The 16,548-nt window shown below is 47.3% G+C and overlaps 1 protein-coding gene across 1 annotated transcript in view; it reads left to right on the top strand.

Moving 5' to 3' along the window:
• Positions 1-16,548, top strand: part of IGSF21 (immunoglobin superfamily member 21) — a 237,216-nt gene that overhangs the window by 124,671 nt on the left and 95,997 nt on the right. The window contains exon 3 of the mRNA XM_081871132.1: positions 4,235-4,356. Within this exon, the coding sequence (XP_081727258.1) occupies positions 4,235-4,356 (122 nt within the window). The remainder of the gene's footprint in view (positions 1-4,234; positions 4,357-16,548) is intronic.

Here is a 16,548-nt window from a genome sequence, read left to right as displayed (position 1 = left end):
ACGTGCCCAAAGATTAAGACCTTTTGGGAGATGATCTATAATGAAATGAAAAAGGTATTTAAATATACCTTCCAGAAGAAACCAGAGGCCTTTCTCTTGGTCATGGTCGGCCAATTGGTGCTAAAGGAGGATAGAACTTTCTTTATGTACACCACAACAGCAGCAAGAATACTTATCGCAAAGTATTGGAAAACACAAGATCTACCCACCCGGGAAGAATGGCAGATGAAGGTGATGGACTATATGGAACTGGCTGAGATGACTGGCAGAATCTGAGACCAAGGAGAAGAGTCGGTGGAAGAAGATTGGAAAAAATTTAAAGTTTATCTTCAGAAATATTGTAAAATTAAGGAATGTTAGAAAGATGTTGGAATAAAATGATGTGGTTTTAGCAGAAAAGATATAAAGGATTAAGCAAAAATGAATTGGTGAAAGAAGAGAATGCAAAATCACAATATATTAAGATAAATTATTAAGATAAAAACAAAGCTGGAAAGGATTTGCTGAAATATCTAACTGAATTAGAATACAAAAATGGGAGGTGTGAGGAGGTCAAGGAAGTAAGTGAATGAAAGCAAGTGATGTAAAGGTTTGACGTGTTTCTTTTCTTTTCTTTTTTTCCTCTGTTTTTGGATGATGTTTGTTTTTTATGTATTGCTCTTTCTTTTTCTTCCTTGATTGTTCTGTTTTGACTTATATTTTTTCTTTTTTTTCTGTAACCTTTAAAAAAAAATCCTAATAAGAATTTATTCAAAAAAAAAAAGAAAGAAAGAAAGATTGTGAAGCCCCTCTGGGATTTGTAGCTTTGTAACGGGAATAGGGGTGTCCTATCAACTCTCAGCATCCTTTGCAAACTACAGTTACCAGGATAATTTAGGGGGAAGCCAAGAGTGGCATAAAGTTAACCCCCGTTCCTTTCCCTTCCTCCTCTCCCATCACGTGCCAATAATGCCGTCTCTCCACGTATTTATTTATTTATTCCCCAGACATTGCTTCTGGAGTTTATTAGCACCATCTGCATTTTCACATTTCCCTTGGAAGAGACATTTTGACACTGCCTCCAGGTGCGTTATTTCATTAGCAGATTCGTGCCTTGTCGTGCATTATCTCCGAGACGAGGCGCAACTTGGATGGGAGCAGCCTCGGTGGAGGGGAAGGGAACGTTTGATCCAGGGGGGCCCTTATAAAATAGGTGGAGATCTCTCTCTCTCTCTCTCTCTCTCTCCCCTGCCAGGAAAACCAGGATATTCCATGGCAGCCGCAGAGAACATTTTGTCCATTCTCTCTGGTTAGGAAGGCTAGAACTGGGACATAAGAATTCAAGAAAATCCTACTGGATCAGGCCAATGGCCCATCTGGTCCTGCATCCTGTTTCCACAGGAGCCACCCAGATGCCCTGATGGGAAACTCACAAGCAGGACCCAAGCAAAAGAGAACTTTGCCATTCTGCAGTATCTATCAAGCATTCCTGCTGCTGACCCAGGAGGTAGAGCACAGCCATCAGGACTCGTAGCCATCCATAGCCTCTATGGATTTGCCTAGTCCTCTTTTAAAAAACAGCCTAAGCAGGTGACCATCACTGCCTCCTGCAGGGACAAACTGCCCTTTGGTCTCCATCTCCCATCAGCCCCAGGGAGTTGTAGTCCAAACTATTTGGGTGGCTGGGGAAAGCCTTATGACCTGCCCTAGTTCCCTTGGCCTCTGCGGCACAGCTCCCCACAAGAGCCCTGCTGCTGGATCAAGCCAATGGCCCATCTAGTCCAACATCCTCTTGTTATGGAAATTCCACTCAATATTGAACCAGAGCAGAACTCCAATGTCTACTTAGCAGAATAAAAACTTGAACATGTTTCAGGATCCCCCCCCCCCAAATAAACCAGAGGCAATTGTATTTTATCCAGCAGAGCTTTACTGCTACTGAAGGCAAATGAGCATAATGGTCACAAATCCAATATGTTCAGGATTGGCACTGTCCATAAGAAATCCAGTTGCAGCAGACTTAACTGAAACTTAAAGGTAAAGGGACCCCTGACCGTTAGGTCCAGTCGTGGCCGACTCTGGGGTTGCGGGGCTCATGTCGCTTTATTGGCCGAGGGAGCTGGCGTACAGCTTCTGGGTCATGTGGCCAGCATGACTAAACCGCTTCTGGCGAACCATAGCAGTGCACGGAAACACTGTTTACCTTCCCACCAGAGCGGTACCTATTTATCTACTTGCGCTTTGACGTGCTTTCGAACTGCTAGGTTGGCAGGAGCAGGGACCGAGCAACGGGAGCTCACCCCGTCGCAGGGATTCGAACCGCCGACCTTCTGATCAGCAAGCCGTAGGCTCTGTGGTTTAGACCGCAGTGCCACCCGCATCCCAGATGATGGAATAGGATGTCTCTATCTTCATCAAAGAAATGTGGGAGGGTATGGAGTTGTCTGTTCTGATTGGCCAAAGGTTTCCAAGTTTCCGGGCCTGCAATTCTCGTCTGCATGGCTGGAAACTGGGCCAAACCACCTCTGTTCCATACCCTTCTCACATTTCTCCGATGAAAATAGGGACGTCCCATTCTGTAATGATAATTTTACTGGGTTGCCCCAGCCACTCTGGGTGGCTTCCAACAGGTATCAAAACATAATAAACATTAAACATACAGGATTGCCTTCAGACAGCTTGGGGGTTGGATAACGCCATACCCTCCAACATTTCTCTGATGAAAATAGGGACAGCCTAAGGAAAAGCTGGACATTCTGGGATCAAATCAGAAACTGGGATGGCTTTTCTAAATCGGGGACTTCCCCTGGAGAATAGGGACACTTGGAGGGTCTGCAGTTCAGTGCAAACAGAATGGAGGGACTGTGAAAGCAGATTAGATCTGTAGCTAGCTGTGCCCTCAGAATCCATCACAAGGTTATGGGGTGGGTGTGTGTGTGTGTGTGTGTGTGTGTGTGTGTGTGTGTGTGTGTGTGTGTGTGTGTTTCACAAGATAATGTATAATGGTAAGAGTGGGGGGAAGAAATGCAACCCTGCAAAAATGTGTGCTCAAATGTGCAAGAGATAAATAACCAAGCAAGATCTGAAGTCTTTCTGCCCCCCTGATGCTTGCTAAGACTTTAAAAGCTACGGCCTGATCTTCAGAGCTCGGCGGTGGCCCAACCTCGTTCCCTCGCCTTCCTCCAGGCCCTCCGGCAAGTTTTCTGGTTTCATCTCCCTTGCTGCCGGCCTTTGAATGGCGATTGCTGAAGCTCGCGGATCAAAGTGGGCTGCTTTCTTTCCTTGTGTTTTTTCCCCCCTTCCCTTTTTCAAATATATATCTTTTCTTCTTCTTCTTTTTTTAGAGGGGAAAAATATTCCCTGGGTAATTCCTTTTTCTCGCCACGTTTGTACTAATTTATCTTTAAACATGCCCTAACTGCAGCTAAGCAGAGAAGGAGAGGGAGAATAATGTTTTCTAATCTTTTGGCTGAAGGGTGGAAACGGGGAGGGGAGGGCGACGTTGAAGTATCTGGCTGGTCTGAGAGAAAGAGAGAGAAGTAAGAATTAAATGAGGTGGCTGTTTTGTTATTAATACTGTTTGTTGCATTTATGTTCCACCTCTCCCCCAAGGAGTTCAAGGTGGTGCTTCTCCCCCTACCCATTTAATCCTCAAAACAACCCTGTGAGGTAGGTTAGGCTGAGAGATAGTGGCTTGCACCAAGGTCCCTGCAGTAAGCTTTGTGACTGGGGGGGGGGGCAGGATTCAAACCCTGGTCTCCTAGGTCCTGGTCCGGACTCCTCATTTAATCCCTGTGAACTGAGAAAGAGTGACTGGACCCAAGGCTGCACAATGAGCTTCAACGCCAGCAGGGATTTGAACCCTGGTCTCCCATGTCCCCCTCAGATACTCTAACAACTAGTCTCCGCAGTCTGAGAGTCCTTACCTTCCATGCCATCACCCTGGCAGAACAGGTTGGCAGTGCAACAGTTTTCCAGCTGCTTCTCTGCAGGGAGGAAGATGGGATAAGGGGCCTGGCTGCAAAGCCATATTAGCAGTTGGGTAACTGATTCCTGGAAGGAAGGGAGGGAGGGGAGAAGGAAGGAAGCCTCCTGCTTTGCCGCGGGTTGGACTAGATGATCTTTGGGGGACCCAACTCGAAACTTCCATGATTCATGAAATAACTCACCCTTTTCCGAAGAGTTACGTTAGAAGCGTGTTAGTTGCTTTCCTGTTCTGGACCCCCTCCAACTGCGTTCCCTTTCCCCTTGGCAGGTGACGGATGGTGGCACCATCAAGCAGAAGATCTTCACCTTCGACGCGATGTTCTCCACCAACCAGTCGCACATGGAGAACTACCGTAAGAGGGAGGACCTGGTGTACCAGTCCACGGTGCGGTAAGTCGCTGTCCATGTCATTTCTAGGAGTGGCGGGTGATGGCGGGCAACGCCACATATCTCGCCTCCAGGCACTGAAGTCACTGCTGCTTCCTAAGGTCCAGGAAGGAAGTCTGTGCTGCGTCGGCACATTGGCCTAGTGTCCAGTTCGGTCTGCTGACGTGTCCACACTGCGCTGACCACCCCACTGCCCAGCCCCTCTCCCTCCCTGTGAGCAGCAGAGCCCAGACAGTGCCCTAGTGGCAAATTTGTGACAGTCACAGCCATGTTCCCTCTGATCCATGCCCCCTTCTAAGATTATACGATAATTGTGCAAGTATACAATACCAATAAATAGGGTTGCGTTGCAACACTCAGGAGAGTTCTCCATGTGTTGCCTTTCTTTTCAATAATAGTTTATTCTTCTTTCCATAGAAAAAGTTACATTTGTTACTCAGCAATTATATTCCAGTTCAACAAAACCAGCGACTCCCCGCTCACCCGTCATCAATGTTTACAACTCAAATTGCATACAGTTGCAGTTTAAGGTTCTGTTTTATCTAATTTCCTCCTCACTAACATGTTTCTTAATATATTCTGCTGTTTTCTTACACTTCAAACCCCACTGCGGCATTTGCGTATGGTAAATAACTTTTTATATAAACTAGAAATGCTTTTCAGTCTTCTTTAAAGGATTCTAAGTGCAGTCAGTTTTGCCATCTCTGAGTATTCCAAGATTTTCATCAACCATTCTTCCTTTGAGAGTATTCCCTCCTCCTTCTATTTCTGTGCATAGGGAATCCTTGCCACTGTAGTCACATACATAAATACCCTTGAGGCTTCCTTTGGGATTTTGCTGTCTAATATCCCCAGCAGGAAGGATTCTGGGATCTTGGGGAAAGTCACTTTAAAATGTTTCTTAATTTCATCATATCTCATGTCCGTAAAGGCCTTTGACTTGCTGGAAGCCCACCACATAGGATAGAATGACTCTTCATAGTCCTTACATTTCCAACATTTGTTTGATACATTTATGTGCATTTGAGCTAACTTCTCAAAATACGGGACAGAGCATGCACACCATTCTCTTGAAACATGTTTTTTTGGTGTTTCCTAAATGCTTAACTCTGGAGCATACAGAACAATAACTCCTTTGTGTTCCTCAAGTGCCTCTTCTCCATAGGCACCCTAGGAGCTGGTCTTCACTCCAACGTTATGTAACTGGCATATATATATATCCGCCTGTTCTGCCATTGAGGACTTCTTGGATCATTCTTTGTCTAGCTCCTTCCCTTTGACCTTACCGCCTTGGGTGACCCTGCTGGGAGTACGAGATTCCCAATGGCTTTGCTCACAAAGGTCATAGGAACGTGCAAGCCCACTCACCACGACAAGGTGATGATCCAGCGAGTGATCCTCATCAGTGGTATGTTACAACGGCTGTGAAGGCAGATGAAGGCTGCAGCAGATAGGATCTACCGATGCGTCATGACTACTCATGCCATCGGAACAGAGCCCTCCTGCGAAGACTGTGCATTGATCAGCATGCACTGATCTACACACATAAAACAAATTCATGCACGGGCATCTTCCAAAAACCCAACCCAAACCCCTAATGTCCCATGGCGATCGGCAAATGGTGACGGGGGCAGGATCGTGAAATTTGGAAGCCCCTAGTCATGAACCGGCACATGGAAACACTGGCTTGCAAGCACTCCAGTTGGAGAACAGCCTTTACCAAGGTGTTATGGACTTTGAAGGCAAACTCAGAACGCAAGGGAGAAACGTGCTAAGAGGAAGGCACGCTTGGCAAATCCACATCGTGATCAGCTCCCTCCCGGAAACCAATGTCCCCACTGTGGAAGGACGTGCGGATCCAGAATTGGCCTCCACAGTCACTTACGGACTCATTGTTAAAACTGTGTTTATGGAAGACAATCTTACTCGGCTACGAGTGATCGCCAAAGAAGAAGAAGATATACATGTGTGTGTGTGTGTGTGTGTGTGTGTGTGTGTGTGTTGCCTTTCAGCCCCAAAGAGGCTCACAGGAATAAACAGATGCATGCAAATGCAGTAACACAAATACAAACAATGATACAGGGTCAAAACCTTTTAACGGCATTGAAAACCAAACATATCTGTGTTCCTGTCTAAAAGGCACTGAACATCCCTGAAATATACTCGGAGTCGAGAGTGGATTTCATGCTCTTTATTCAGCTCATAGTGGTGAGGAGGAATGGAAGTTCCCCCAGAATGTCTGCTTTATATACATTATTTACACAATGGGCCCCACGTGATTGGCTAATTCCGGGATTCATCTGTAGGCCAATCAGGTTGCGGATTCACTTCCACCTGGAGCTGTATTGGGTGGCTCCTGTGGACCAATCAGACTGCTGCATTCTGAATCCTATTGTTCTAGGACCAATCAGACTGCTGCATTCTGAATCCTATTGTTCTAGGACCAATCAGACTGCTGCACTCTGAATCCTATTGTTCTAGGACCAATCAGACTGTTGCCTTTTGGATCCTATTCAACTCAGTACATAATAATCCCCTACCCCCCCCAAAAAAAAAGTTAAGGGAAGACCAAAAAAATTAAGCAGAATCTTTTCCTTATAAGGGTTCCAGGCAGGGGGCAGGGGGGCAAGGCAGGGGGAAAGACTTGCCTTGATGGTTCCAGCAGACTCTCCCCTGTAGCCGACCTGCCTCCTTTCCCTCTGATTGGATCCAATCAGCACAAAAGTGTGGGATGACTTCTTGTTCTTGGTGGTTTAGAAGCTCCACTTTGGTCCTCTCAAATGCTGGAGGCGGGGACCTTGTGGCAAAGATAGGAATGGGACTTGACACCCTCTTTTCCCGTGACCCCAAGATGAGACACCTCTGAGGCTATATGGGCAGCCCTAATGACCGCTTCTGTCCATTTCGCCAGGATGCTCCCTGGAGTGGTCATCATTATTCAAGGGCAATGATGCTGCGTTGGTGAAGGGCCCCCGTACTCATTCTGCATGCATTTCAGCTCTAATTGAATTGTTGCAGGCTGCAGTTCTTTGCCTCTCACAGCCATTTGACCTGGCTGTTATACACCCAACAAGTGAAATTAGCGCTTCGTGCATTTGATGAAGTGGACTTGAGTCCAGGAGAGCTTATGCTATAATAGATGTCTTTGTCTTTAGGGTGCTACAAACTCCACATTAGCAGGATACCTTTGGTAGGCCAACACAACCGTTTCAGAAGAGTGTGCAAACTTGGGTGAACCTTTCAACCTGCTTTGTGATGTTACTGAAACACTTTGGATTCCCCACTCCCCTCATAGGGCATCACTTTGTAAGATGCTCTGATATATTTTCACCAGACTCTGTATATACTAGGACAGAGCTGAATGGAGAAGCTACGATTTAATGAAACCCTTCCTCGAAGTCTTACAGGCACTCCCCCTTGGGGTGGCTTTTGGTTTGGGAGTCACGGGCAGGCAGCACGCCATTGCCCAGTTTTTTTAAAAAACTGTGCATTTATGTTTCACAGGGTGCAAAAGAAGGGCTTTGCCTCCTTTATACAATATGCATGTGTGCTTGGGCCCAGGGTCTTTTGCCTCACCATCCCCACTACTGACTCCCTGTTGCTACTCAGCTTAAAAAAATAATTTAAAAAGTGTCCCCGGATTCATTGAAAAAAATCTGGTAACCATACATTAAAGCCCATTTGGAATAAGAGCAATGCTTTTCTAAGGCAGTAAAGAGTGGCCCTCCAGAAGTATATGGACTTCAGCTCACATCAGTCCAAGAATGCATAGCCAATGGTCCCCATCACTGCATTAAAGATAGAGTAGGGGAGGCAAAGGCAAGTGATGGCCTAGTTCAGGGATGAAGAACTTGTGGTCCTCCAGATATTGATGGACTCCAACTCCCATCAGCCCCACCCAATATAGGCAATGATCGGAGTGATGAGAGTTGTAGTCCACCAACATCTGGAAGGTACCATGGGTTACTCATCCCTGCTTTAAAACAAGGCAGAGATGTGATGGAGTTAGCTGGAAGCAGTAAAGGTAACTGCTGGTCTAGTCCAGGGATGGGGGACTTGTCACTCTCCAGATGTTACTGGGCTCTGCCAGAGTTCCTGGCCTCACCCGACTCCCTGCCTTGGACCCAGCTTCAGCTTTGACGGAGTGCCTCCATACCGCACCCTCGACCTCGGACTGGACTCGGACCTCGACTCTCGGTTAGCTCTGCAGCTCAGGAGAGGCTAGAGGGTTACCGCAGGCAACCTCAGCTTCCTCTGACGGGGCTGAGAGTGGAGCACCTGCAGGCAATGGGTCCTCCATCACCTCAGGAGCCAGAGCAGACTCAGCTGGTGCCTGCACCTGAGGATCCAGCACAGGTGAGGACCCTTCAGGCTCAAGCCCCAGCCCTGGCTCAGCTGGTTCTGGAGGCGGGGACTCCTGTGCAGGCTGGGATTCCTCAGGTTCAGCCTCTGAGTCCAAATCCCAGGCCATCACACCGGGTGGCCGTTGCCCAGTTTTTAAAAAACTCTGCGCATTTATGTTTCGAAAGAAGGGCTTTGCACCTTGCCTAGCAGAGAAACCATGGGCCTTGCACCCTTCCTGGGCAACGGCCGCCTGCCCACAACTCCTGAGCCTCCCCCGATCTGTCAAAACAAAGGGCGAAGGGGGCAGGAGATCTGTACTGCCGGACATCCCCGGTTCACCTTCGGCAGTGGTGGTGGCAGTGAGCAGCAAGTAGCTCCTGAAGCCAGCCAGAACCAACTGTTCTACAAGACTAGCTCTGGGCTGCTGAGGCTTCGACTGCCACATTTCCCAGGGTCAGATTTGCAAATCTGAGGACATTCCGGGGACGGAATTTGTCCGGGGACAGATTTGCAAATCCGGGGACTGTCTCTGGGAACTGGGGACGTCTGGTAACCCTACTTTAATGTAACATCAGCAAGCGGCAAAATCTGATTGCTTACAAAGCACTGCAGTGTCCATGTGATCCCTGATTGCCTGCTCAAGAAGGAATGAAAACAGAGGGGTGAATGGCGGCTGCTGTAGCCACAGCAAAAATAATCGGGGGGGGGGGGGGATCTGTTCATCAGGGATGCTGTAAACAGAGCTATGATTAAAAGTTAAGGGATCACTTCTTTCAAGCTGAAAAATGAACCTGGAGAATGTTCATCTTCACGGATCACACCAAGTGCAGATATAATATATTGTCGTGAAACGATTTCATCGGTGGGTGTCGTTCCGTTCACCCAAATTGCTGAGAGCCTCCACAATGGCGGAGCCCACATCTCTGAGGATTTTGGTTATAAGAACAACATCAGTGGATCAGACCAAGGCCCCATCTGGTCTAGAGGCTTGCAAGGATAAGATGGAGTGGATATAGAAAAGTTCCCCCCCCCCACCTTGTCGCGTTGGAACTTGTGGGCATCCAATGTTGGAAGATTCAGGACAGATAAAAGGAAGGGCTTCTTCACACAGCAAAGAGTTAACCAGTGGGACTCACTGCCACAGGAGCCATTGATGGCCACCAATGTAGGTGGAGGTGGAGGATTCGACAGATTCATGGAGAGCGATATCAATGGCTAGTAGGCGTAGTGGACAGGCTCTGCCTTCACAATGTGGTAGCAATCCTTATGAATGCCAGAAACTACTGGAGGGGAAAAGTGCTCTTGGGTTCAAATCCTGATTGCAGGCTTCCCACAGTCATCTGGGTGGCCACTGTGAGAACACGATGCTCCTTCCTAGGGCAATGCCCCATGGACGCTTCTTTTTTCCCCCCGAGTTTTATTTACCATATTTTTTGCTCTATAAGACTCACTTTTTCCCTCCTAAAAAGTAAGGGGAAATGTGTGTGCGTCTTATGGAGCGAATGCAGGCTGCGCAGCTATCCCAGAAGCCAGAACAGCAAGAGGGATTGCTGCTTTCACTGGGCAGTGATCCCTCTTGCTGTTCTGGCATCTGAGATTCAGAATATTTTTTTTCTTGTTTTCCTCCTCCAAAAACTAGGTGCGTCTTGTGGTCTGGTGCGTCTTATAGAGCGAAAAATATGGTACTTATGTTACATTGTAAACATTATCTACTTACATCACAAGGCTTATTATAATATAATTTTCAGCATGTATACAAAGTTTATAAAACTAAAGGGGGAAAAACAAGGACGAAAAACTATTCCAAAATCATATATGTACCAACACTTTGGACTTCCTGTCTATCCCGTTGTATATTCCTTTTTTACAAATGAATGTACTCTTATTATTATTTTTTCTTTACATTTTATCTAATACATTCCTATATCAATGTGTAATGGTAAAGGTAAAGGGACCCCTGACCATTAGGTCCAGTTGTGATGGACTCTGGGGTTGCAGCGCTCATCTCACTTTATTGGCCGAGGGAGCCGGCGTACAGCTTCCAGGTCATGTGGCCAGCATGACTATGCCACTTCTGGCGAACCAGAGCAGCGCACACAAACACCGTTTACCTTCCCACCGGAGCAGTACCTATTTATCTATTTGCACTTTGACATGCTTTTGAACTACTAGGTTGGCAGGAGCAGGGACCGAGCAACGGGAGCTCACCCTGTCGTGGGGATTCAAACTGCCAACCTTCTGATCGGCAAGTCCTAGGCTCTGTGGTTTAACCCACAGCAACACCCATGTCCCTATATCAATATGTACCCTTGGTCTTATTTCTCAACTCGGTCTCTCTCCAACATCAATCGAATGCTAGCATAGGTAGCGAACCTTTACTATATTTTTGAACATATATCTTATTTCTATCCCACTTTTCCATAATTTTTTGTTTTGAATTGCCTCTCAGGCTATTTGTCAACAGCGCCATTTCAGCAAATTCTTGTAGCTTGTTATGCCAATCTGTTATTGTTGGGACTTCTTCTTCCTTTCACCCCTTTGCATGGACTCTTCTTTCTAGGGCAGGTAATGTGTGGGAGATTCAGCCCCACTCAAGGGTGGGAGCAGTATTGCCACAGGACAAAGAAGGGTCTTCAGACCCAGAATGGGGAATGACCACCCTCCCAGATATCTCTCTCTGACCCTCGGACCCTTTTCTTTCTTGCTGGTAGCCTCTAGAGACCCCAAGGGTCATCTAATCTAACCCCTTCAATGCAGGAAACACACCTATTTCATTCTTTAATTCTGACTTTATTCTTATCCATCTCACCCTGTAAGTCCACCGTCTGCTTAAAACTAAATAAATGAAAATGCAGGGAGGTTTCTGTTTTGGAAATGACGATGTCAAAACACTTCATAAGACGACGGAAATTCTGTTTCACACATGCCTGGGGACAGGAGATAGGAGTGCTTCCATTATGGGGGGGGGGGAAGGAGAGGAGAGATTTGAAATAAAAATGATGGCGAGGAGAGGAGTGGAAGTGACAATAATATTTGGGGTTGGGGTAGCGGGGAGTTGTCAGCCCAGCAACCCAAAAATCACTGCAAAAAGGCAAGAGCAGTTTGATGTGAAAACAGCCTACACGCTGTTCGAGATTGGCTGGGGAGGCGTAAGGGATAAGGCATCCACATTTACATATAAATGAAGATATTTACAAATTAATGCATTTTGAGCAAGAGGAAGTCCCACCACTTCAAGACGCCAGAGCGACAGGGCCTGCCGTGTCGCAGGGGAAGTGGAGAATGAGGCGAGGAAGATTTACTAGAGAGCGAAATGCAATCTTTTCTCAATTAAAAAAAAAATAGGCAAGATTTATGCCAGAGGGCAGCTCCTTAAGAGGTTTCAGGCAGGCTGGTCAGCCATGAAGTCCCTCAGAAGATTCAGGTATTTTGTCAGGGTTCAGCTCTGGTCAGAGGAGCAAAGAGTTTGAGAACCTATGTGCAGAAAGTTCTTCTTCATGCAGGGCTTAGTTAAACTGCAGAACTTGCTCCTGCAGTGATGTCCATCAAAATGATTTTAAAAGAGGAGTGGACAAATGCATAGGATGGAGGATAAAGGCTGTCAGTGGTTACTGGCCACAATGGCTATGCTCGGCGGGAGTTAATGCTTCTGAATACCAGTTTTTGGAAAATGCAGGAGGAGAGAGGTGCTCTTGGGTCCGGCTTGCAGGTTTCTGGTTGGCCAGTGTGAGAAGAGGTTTCTAGACTCAATGGGCCATTGGCCTCATCCTGCAGACTCTTCTGGCTGGCCACTGTGAGAACAGGATGCTGGACTGGATGGGTTTCGACTTGATCCAGCAGCCTCTTCTTGTGTTTGGCAGATCTCTACACTACCAGTGACCAGAGCAACCATCACATCCAGGCATCCCTGCGCTGGGACTGGAGACCCTACACCAGTTGCCATCTCCACTGGATAGCTCAGTTGGTTAGAGCAGGCTTCCTCAACCTTGACCCTCCAGATGTTTTTGGCCTACAACTCCCATGATCCCTAGCTAGCAGGACCAGTGGTCAGGGATGATGGGAATTGTAGTCTCAAAGCATCTGGAGGGCTGAGGTTGAGGAAGCCTGGGTTAGAGCCAAGGTCACAGGTTTGATCCCCATAGGAGATAGCGGCATATTCCTGCATTGTGGGAGGTTGGATTAGATCAGGGGTTATCAACCTGGTCCCTACCGCCCAATAGTGGGAGTTTCAGGATTCTAGGAGGTTCTACAGCACAAGCTGAATCCTCCTTCCATCAAGCACTGCTGGGCGGTAAGGAAATTTTACCATCAAGAAAGATGCATTAGTGGGTGGTAGGTATAAAATGTTGACTACCCCTGGATTAGATGATCCTCAGGATCTCTTCCAACTCTCCCCCGCCTTGCACACATACACACTCCATACCCCTCTGGACCTTGGATCTCCTCTGCTCCTTAGGAAAGGGCTGTAGCTCAGCAGTGAAACACCTGCCTTACATGCAGAAGGTCCCAGGTTCAATCCCCAGTGGCATTTCCATGTAGGGCCAGGAGAGACCCTTTGCCTGAAACCCTGGAGAACCACTGCCACTGGTCTGACTCTGAATATATGAATGGGGGGTAATGCTCTCAATGGCTACTAGCCATGGTTGCTATGCTCCATCTCCAGTATGGCCGTGGATGCCATTGGCTGAGAATAAATAAAAAAAGTGCTGCTGTTAATCTCTAGTCTTGCTTGTGGGTTGCCCATTAGGGCATCTGAGTGGCCACTGTGAGGGCAGGACTCCTGACCAGATGGGACCCCCTTTGGCCTGAACCAGCTTCAAGGCTCTTCTGGGGTTCACAAGAGGGTGGACAATTCTCCACTGCCTGCAAACTGCTGGCTGGCATCCTTCCTTGGATCCTGCCGATTCCCTTCTTCCCTTTGTTGGAGGTTTTTAAGTAGAAGTTGGATGGTCCTCCATCAGGGATGGTTTAGCTGGGACTCCTACATTGCTGGAGGTTGGAGTAGATGATCCTTGGAGGTAGCTACAGTGGTACCTCGGGTTACAGACGCTTCAGGTTACAGACTCCGCTAACCCAGAAATAGTACCTCGGGTTAAGAACTTTGCTTCAGGATGAGAACAGAAATCATGTGGCGGCAGCGGGAGGCCCCATTAGATAAAGTGGTGCCTCAGGTTAAGAACAGTTTCAGGTTAAGAATGGACCACCAGAACGAATTAACTTCTTAACTCGAGGTACCACTGTACTTCCCACTTTGTTGTTGTTGTTGTTTAGTCGTTTAGCCATATCCTTCTCTTCATGACCCCATGGACGAGAGCACGCCAGGCACTCCTGTCTTTCACTGCCTGCCGCAGTTTGGTCAAACTCATGCTGGTAGCTTCGAGAACACTGTCCAACCATCTCGTCCTCTATCATCCCCTTCTCCTTGTGCCCTCCATCTTTCCCAACATCAGGGTCTTTTCCAGGGAGTCTTCTCTTCTCATGAGGTGGCCAAACTATTGGAGCCTCAGCTTCAGGATCTGTCCTTCCAGTGAGCACTCAGGGATGATTTCCTTCAAAATGGATAGGTTTGATCTTCTTGCAGTTCATGGGACTCTCAAGAGTTTCCTCCAGCACCAGAATTCAAAAGCATCAATTCTTCAGCGATCATTTCCCACTTTACAGTTCTACAGTTGATTTCCTTCCTTCCTTCCTTCCTTCCTTCCTTCCTTCCTTCCTTCCTTCCTTCCTTCCTTCTCCCTCTCCCTTGTTCTGCTGATGGCTCCCCCGTTCTGCCCCTCCCTTGCCAACAATCTTGCTAATTAATTACATCCTGCCACATCGCCTATTTTTAAAACTGTAGCCCTAATCAGCACCCCATTCATTGTATTTTTGCAGCGTGACATTGTAGTACTGCTTTGGGCAACCCTTCCAAGCCCTCCTCTCTCCCACCTCCACCCACAAGGTCTCTCTCCCTGGTGAGCTTTACATTGCCCATGGGAAATTGTTTGGCTCCCTCTTGCGGTCCAGAGGTGTGATTGACCAACAGTATATATTTTCCAAGTCTGTTGGTTCCAATAGATGGAGGCTCACTCGACACTGGATTTGTGGTGCTACCTAGCTCCCATTTACCATCTGTTAGCAGTGGTGCTGTGCTATGTGCTGTACAAAGTGATGTCTTCTTCTTCTTCTATTACTTTGTCAATCACTTGTAGCCGAGTAAGATTGTCTTCCATAAACAACAATGAGTCCGTAAGTGACTGTCCGTAAGTGACTGTGGAGGCCAATTCCAGATCCACACGTCCTTCCACAGTGAGGACATAAGTTTCCAGGCAGGAGTTGATCATGGTGAGGGTTTGCCAAACGTGCCTTCCTCTTAGCACATTTCTCCCTTGTGTCCTGAGTTCAAACATCTTCAGAGCCCATGAAACCTTTGCTAAAGGCTGTTATTCATAAGTCACCCCGGCACCTTTGTGCTGTGGTCACCTTCTGATTCCAAACCTCGCCTCTAAACGCAACACAGGTTCCAGATGTTGCAGTTTTGATCCCCTACGGCGTTCGTAAATGGACGGTTCTGCCTTTTCCACATGGAGAAGATCTGGACTCTGCCATCCCTTTGGCCCCTTTCCAGCTCCCTTCCTTCCGATTTCCTATCCCCTTGAGCTCACCAGATGCTGCGGGGAGGGGCTTGCGGTCCCGTTCGTCTGATGCTCGGCAGTGACAGGCTTAGCCTGGCTTTCTTGGAAGCCCTGCCTGTTCAGCCACCGGGTGGGATGGAATCGTGTGGAGACGGATTGACATAAATCCAGACAAAAATGGATCCAGGCACTGCGTGCATGTAGAGAGGGAGTGGGGTGGGGAAATAAATAAATAAATGCCGCAAGAAATCACTCTTTGCGTGGTTGGATTTATGACTAATTATGCCGTTGGCTTTACGGGCAGGCTTATAAAAACCCAAACTGGGGCATAAAAATGCTAAAGAGAGGCTTAATTTAAGGAGAAAGGCTGGGATATCGCATCTCGTTACGTTGGGTGCTATTTCTTCAGAATTGGTCTGAGCATATTTCAGGACTTGTATTTTAATTTTCCTGAGCACCAGGGAACATAAAGCACTGGGGATAACGATCCACCCGCATGCCGGTGATCTCATTCGCTTGGCTCCCTTGCAGCTTTGGCTAACTTCCGCATTCGATCTTGAAAATTCTGCTTTAGTGCTTTCTGAAGATGCCAGGAATGTATACTGCTCCTTATCCTGAACTACTTGAGAATTTGCCATCGGGGCATCTGGTTATGCCGTTGGTCGCTGTGAAACAGGGTGCTAGGCTAGATGGGGAAGGGTTTGGAAAGACCCGATGCACTTTTACTTTCTCATGCCAAAGGTATGTATGTGTGCCACCTGCACCTGTTTCCAAACCCTTCTAAATCTAGTACATTGGTGTTATCCAATTTTATCCAGTCACCCAACCATGTTAGACAGGCCGCCTCATAGTAAAGTTTAAGATCAGGCAATGAGAATCCGCCTCTTTCCCTTTTGTCTGTACGAAGTTTAATTTTATTCTAGGCTTCTTCCCTTGCCATACAAACCTTGATACAGTGGTACCTCGGGTTAAGTACTTCATTCGTTCTGGAGGTCCGTTCTTAACCTGAAACTGTTCTTAACCTGAAGCACCACTTTAGCTAATGGGGCCTCCTGCTATTGCCGTGCCGCCGGAGCATGATTTCTGTTCTCATCCTGAAGCAAAGTTCTTAACCTGAAGCACTATTTCTGGGTTAGGGAAGTCTGTAACCTGAAGCGTATGTAACCTGAAGCGTATGTAACCCGAGGTACCACTGTATTACTTTCTGCCGCTCTTTGAATTGCCCTAACCCAGTAAT

This window comes from Podarcis erhardii, assembly GCF_964252035.2.
Source record: "Podarcis erhardii genome assembly, chromosome: 7".
Taxonomy (NCBI): Eukaryota; Metazoa; Chordata; class Lepidosauria; order Squamata; family Lacertidae; genus Podarcis; species Podarcis erhardii.
This window is presented reverse-complemented; position numbering and strand designations above follow the sequence as displayed.